The 4,643-nt window shown below is 38.3% G+C and overlaps 1 protein-coding gene across 1 annotated transcript in view; it reads right to left on the minus strand.

The window, feature by feature from the left end:
- The window catches only part of LOC109846738, a 4,588-nt gene extending 472 nt beyond the window's left edge, over window positions 1–4,116 (minus strand). The window contains exon 1 of the mRNA XM_020415985.1: window positions 3,581–4,116. Coding sequence (XP_020271574.1) covers window positions 3,610–4,116 — 507 coding nt within the window. The 3' untranslated portion in view covers window positions 3,581–3,609. The remainder of the gene's footprint in view (window positions 1–3,580) is intronic.

The following is a 4,643-nucleotide window of genomic DNA, read 5'->3' on the forward strand; positions in this document are numbered from 1 at the left end:
CTCTTAATACTCACTGGCTAACATTGTCACCGTTCTTATCTAGAGGGTCAAAGCACAAACAGGAAATAGAATTTTGTGGACAAATTGAAATGAGCAAGTAGAAGATATACCAAATACCAATTAACATAGATCAAAGTTGAAGGCAGGCATGACAAAGATATTTGTGACTTTCATATGTTCATAGTCAGGTAATTTTTTTGGAAGCAACGAAATTATTTATTGTGATAGAAGTCTTGAACGATGTTAGCCAAGCAACCGCCAATTTAACAATGAAACCATTCGCAAGTCAGGCACACAAATTGCTAAGTCATTCCTCTACACTAGGTTGACGCGACATCATCTTAAACAGCAAGTTTTCCAGACAACAGACCATTGTTGACCAGGATCCTAAGTACTCAGCAAACCTGAATGAAACTGACATCATAAAAAACAGTCCATAGTAAATCCCTTAAACTCGAGTTAACATCAACCAGTAAAGGATGACTAAAATGGAGAAAATTGAGGGATATAACAATGCTTTCGTGTACATGGATAATTTCCATGACAGAAAACTTGCGTTGTTGCATGGAAGAGCAACCGTGTTCACAATGCAATCATTAAGTTATAGGATACTATTGAATTAAGGTGAATCTACATCACGGTTCTTACCTTCCGAGCTCCAAATGGAAAGCCATTGTCATGAATGAAATTCTTAACATAGAAGCTATTAGATAGGAAATCCTTCATATCTACACCTTTTCCTGTAGAACCAACTGCATCCATAAGCTAGAACTAGAAGGAAACCAACTATGAAAAACCATGTGCTTGGGATGGTGAGGATTAAGGGAAATTTTAGCATGGCTTCTGTATTAAAAGAATACCAACAAATACCGAGCTCCTACTTGAAGCTCCATCTAACTCTAGAGATGAATTAAATGAGTTATGTATACGTACAAATCAATTTTCGATAATATATACAAACATTTTAGAATAGTTATATTCAGACAGATATAACTAAAATGGATAATATTCCAACAAAATAGTACCGGTGTTGAAGATTGGAGCACCTAGCAACCTTGTTCCCAGCACCAATTATTTAATCCTAAACATGACCTGATTGTTTTGGTTTGTTATATACAGCATTCACAACTTCACAGTCCACTTTTTTAATCATGATTGTCCACCTAAAATGTACCTTACATTTCATTTGGATAATATCACCTCAAAATTTAGTTAACATTATCGAATTTTGCCACTTTATTCAATAAATATATCTCATACATTTTACCATGACAAATACTTGAAATGCATATCTGAAATTAATTCCGCATTCATGTTCTCTATTGATGACTTCTAAAGTTCTAATCATTTGATGGAACAGAACATACATGTGTATTTTACATACCACATATTTTCTTTATGTTAGAAGACTAACATAGGTCCGCACAAATAATATTATATAGTAAATGCACTCACCAAAGGAAGAACTGTATCCAAATTGATAGATCAATCCAAAGTCCTAATCAAAATCAGCCGCCTAGCTCTGGTTTAACATAGATCCAAGCCTTTTGCATTAAGAGAGGATAGCCTACTAATTTCACTTTTATAAGATTGAAAGAATTGCTCTCCTATTGAACCTGCACGTTAAGTTGCTAATGCCCAGAACTAAGCATTTATCTCCAACATGAGTCTGAAATATGAATGGAAGACGGCAATTGCTATGAAATCCACTAATCTCGTGTTACAGATGCTTTTCCCCCCCAAAGATTACGATCAGAGAATACATGAGCATACCCAAACAAGGCACATCTGTACGTGCACAAACTAACAAGTGTAAAAGCCTTAAACTATAGTAGTTAAACCCAATAAACATCACAATAAATTCTGAAGTTGGGTCGCAGATACAGAACCCACCAAAGTAGGGACAGGAAATATCCTAGAGGTAGATAAACATAATCACCACAAAGTTTCCTTAACTTTAAACTTTCACTGCTACTTTTTTTAAATGCTTTAATACCCTGGAGTTTTCCAAAATACAACTTATAGCTACCACTATAACTATCAACAGAATATTCCCAGTGTTCCTTGTGACCAATTTATGACATTCCGCCCTTTGTTTGTATAAAGGATCAAGTAATTATCTCAATTATGGTTCTCTGAAAATCTAAACGTCCCCTCTTCTTTTAAAGCCATCACTTCACTTTCTTCTCCAACGAAACCCTAACATGTTCAAGTTCTCTTTATTCATTTCTCAACTCTTGTTTCTTAATCCAAATTCGGAAATTCCCCATGCCTTATCCAAAATTTTATGGTTTCTTCAAGATGCTCTTCCACCACATGTTCAAGTAATTATGTCAATTATGGCTCTATGAAAATCTAAACATCCCCTCTTCCTTTAAAGCTATAACTTCACTTTCTTCTCCAAAGAAACCCTAACAGGTTCAAGTTCTCTTTATTCATTTCTCAACTCTTGTTTCTTAATACCATATCCCCCATGCCTTATCCAAAATTTCATGGTTTCTTTAAGATGCTCTTCCACCACATGTTCAAGTAATTATCTCAATTATGGCTCCCTGAAAATCTAAACATCCCCTCTTCCTTTAAAGCCATCACTTCACTTTCTTCTCCAAAGAAACCCTAACATGTTCAAGTTCTCTTTATTCTCAACTCTTGTTTCTTAATACCAAATACCCCATACCTTATCCAAAATTTCATGGTTTCTTCAAGATGCTCTTCCACCACACTCAGGGATTCAGCTAAACTTGAGGAGCAGAAAACTATCAAATCTCTTACATTATGCTCTCTGTTCATAGCATATACAAGAGAAAGCTGGTCCCAGGTCCTAATCTTGACCAATTTTAGAACCTATGGGGATTTTGACAAAGATGAAAGGAAAACTGGGATATTGATAAATACAGGGACGGAATAAGTTTAAATTCCTATCTATTATAAATATCCATTTGGGTGTGAATAATAATAAAAAGTTTAAGATCAAACTGCATAGGAAGAACTCAAGCTGCTAAAGTTAAAAATTCAAGAAACTTTGAATATTTTCCATAAAATAATTCGTAAATCAATAGGTAAGCTAATCAGAACCATAATCTACAAACAAGAGCAAGGCCCGAAAATGGATCAAAGTAACCAAGCAAACTTAAGTGAAATGAAGCAATCATATTCAACAAGAGGACACCGAATTTAAATTAGGATATTACACCATCTATGATCACTGAGAATTTGTAGTTTTATTTGAAAAGCTAACGAGAATCAGGCAACAGACACTTGAACCATGGAATCTTTAACACGGAACATACTTCTATAGAGTTTAAATTAAAGCTTTCCAGTATCACGCCAAAATTGACCATGACTGGAGTACGCGTAATAAAATTTAAACAAACTGATGAAATTAACATTAATCTTAACACAATTTCTATCAAATAAGTAATTCCAACTGTCAAAGACATAATTCTCGATTCAAGCTTGATTTCGATCAACATGCATTTCACTGACAGCACAATAATACATCAAAAATTCAAAACCTCCACATCCCAAACCTTGAAATTTATCAAAAACAAGACGAAGGAAAGCAACCAAGAACCCTAACCTCAAAAGCTCCGGAAAAGCCGCCCCCTTTCACCTCAGCTTCTCCTTCACTGAGTACTTCTTCGCCGCTTCCCTCACCTTATCAATGTACCCCTCAATCGGCGGCGTGAGCGTCGCCATAAACCGATTCGCCGGAAAAGGCGTCAAATCCGGCACCAACGCCTTCTCCCTGAGCTTCTCCGGCAACGCAGATATTGCCTCCTTCTTCAACCTGAGCAGCGTAGTCTCCGCAGCCTGCCTCGCCCGATGCTTCCGCATCAAAACCCTAGAGTACTCCTTCGCCAATCTCCTCCCATCCTCAACATTCAGCTCGTATTTAGGGATCTTGTCAGCGTCTACTAACCCTAGGGTTATCAGATCCAAACCCGGAGTCCCCATAATCACCGGATCGGGCTCAGGTTTCCCTTTCTTGGCGAGATCGAGCTCTCGCTGGCGCTCTTTCGAGATAAGCCCCAGCTTCTGGCGCTCGAGCTCGCGCTGGCGATCCTTGGCCGAGAGATAGCGGATCGGAGCGCATCCGCAAGTTGCGTCAGTCATCCGAGCAACGCCGACTGCTCGCGCTGCGCGCCGCTCTTCCGCCGACGCGGCAGCGGCTGCTCGGGTTCTTTTTGGTGTGCGTGAGCGCTTGAGTGCTGGTCCGTCCTTGAGCTTCCCTGCCTTTAGCGTGGTCGACTCTGACGATGCGAAGTTAAGGTTGTAGTTTTAAGAATCTAGAGAGGACGCGTTTTTTTTTTTTTTGTGAGTGTATCCATCTATTTTTTTCTATAGGGTTAGTTCGATGAGAAGTGATTTCGGGCGATATGGATATTCGGGGGGTGTGACCGGCCGGGATTTTGGGGTTTTGCACTTGTTGGGCTGCGTTTTCGGCCTTTTTTTTGTTTGGGTTGGATCCGAGAGTTCTCAAACGTGGTATTGAAAGATGTTAAGGCCTAACGATGTATATGCAATTTTCTTTTTAAATGACACATTATGCAAATATTAGTAGCTACTATTTGCTGCTCGTTAGCTTGCTATTGTACTTTCTAATCCAAAAATTAATTATAACTGCTCTATCTTAAACATCA

This window comes from Asparagus officinalis, chromosome 7 (assembly GCF_001876935.1).
Source record: "Asparagus officinalis chromosome 7, Aspof.V1, whole genome shotgun sequence".
Classification (NCBI taxonomy): Eukaryota; Viridiplantae; Streptophyta; class Magnoliopsida; order Asparagales; family Asparagaceae; genus Asparagus; species Asparagus officinalis.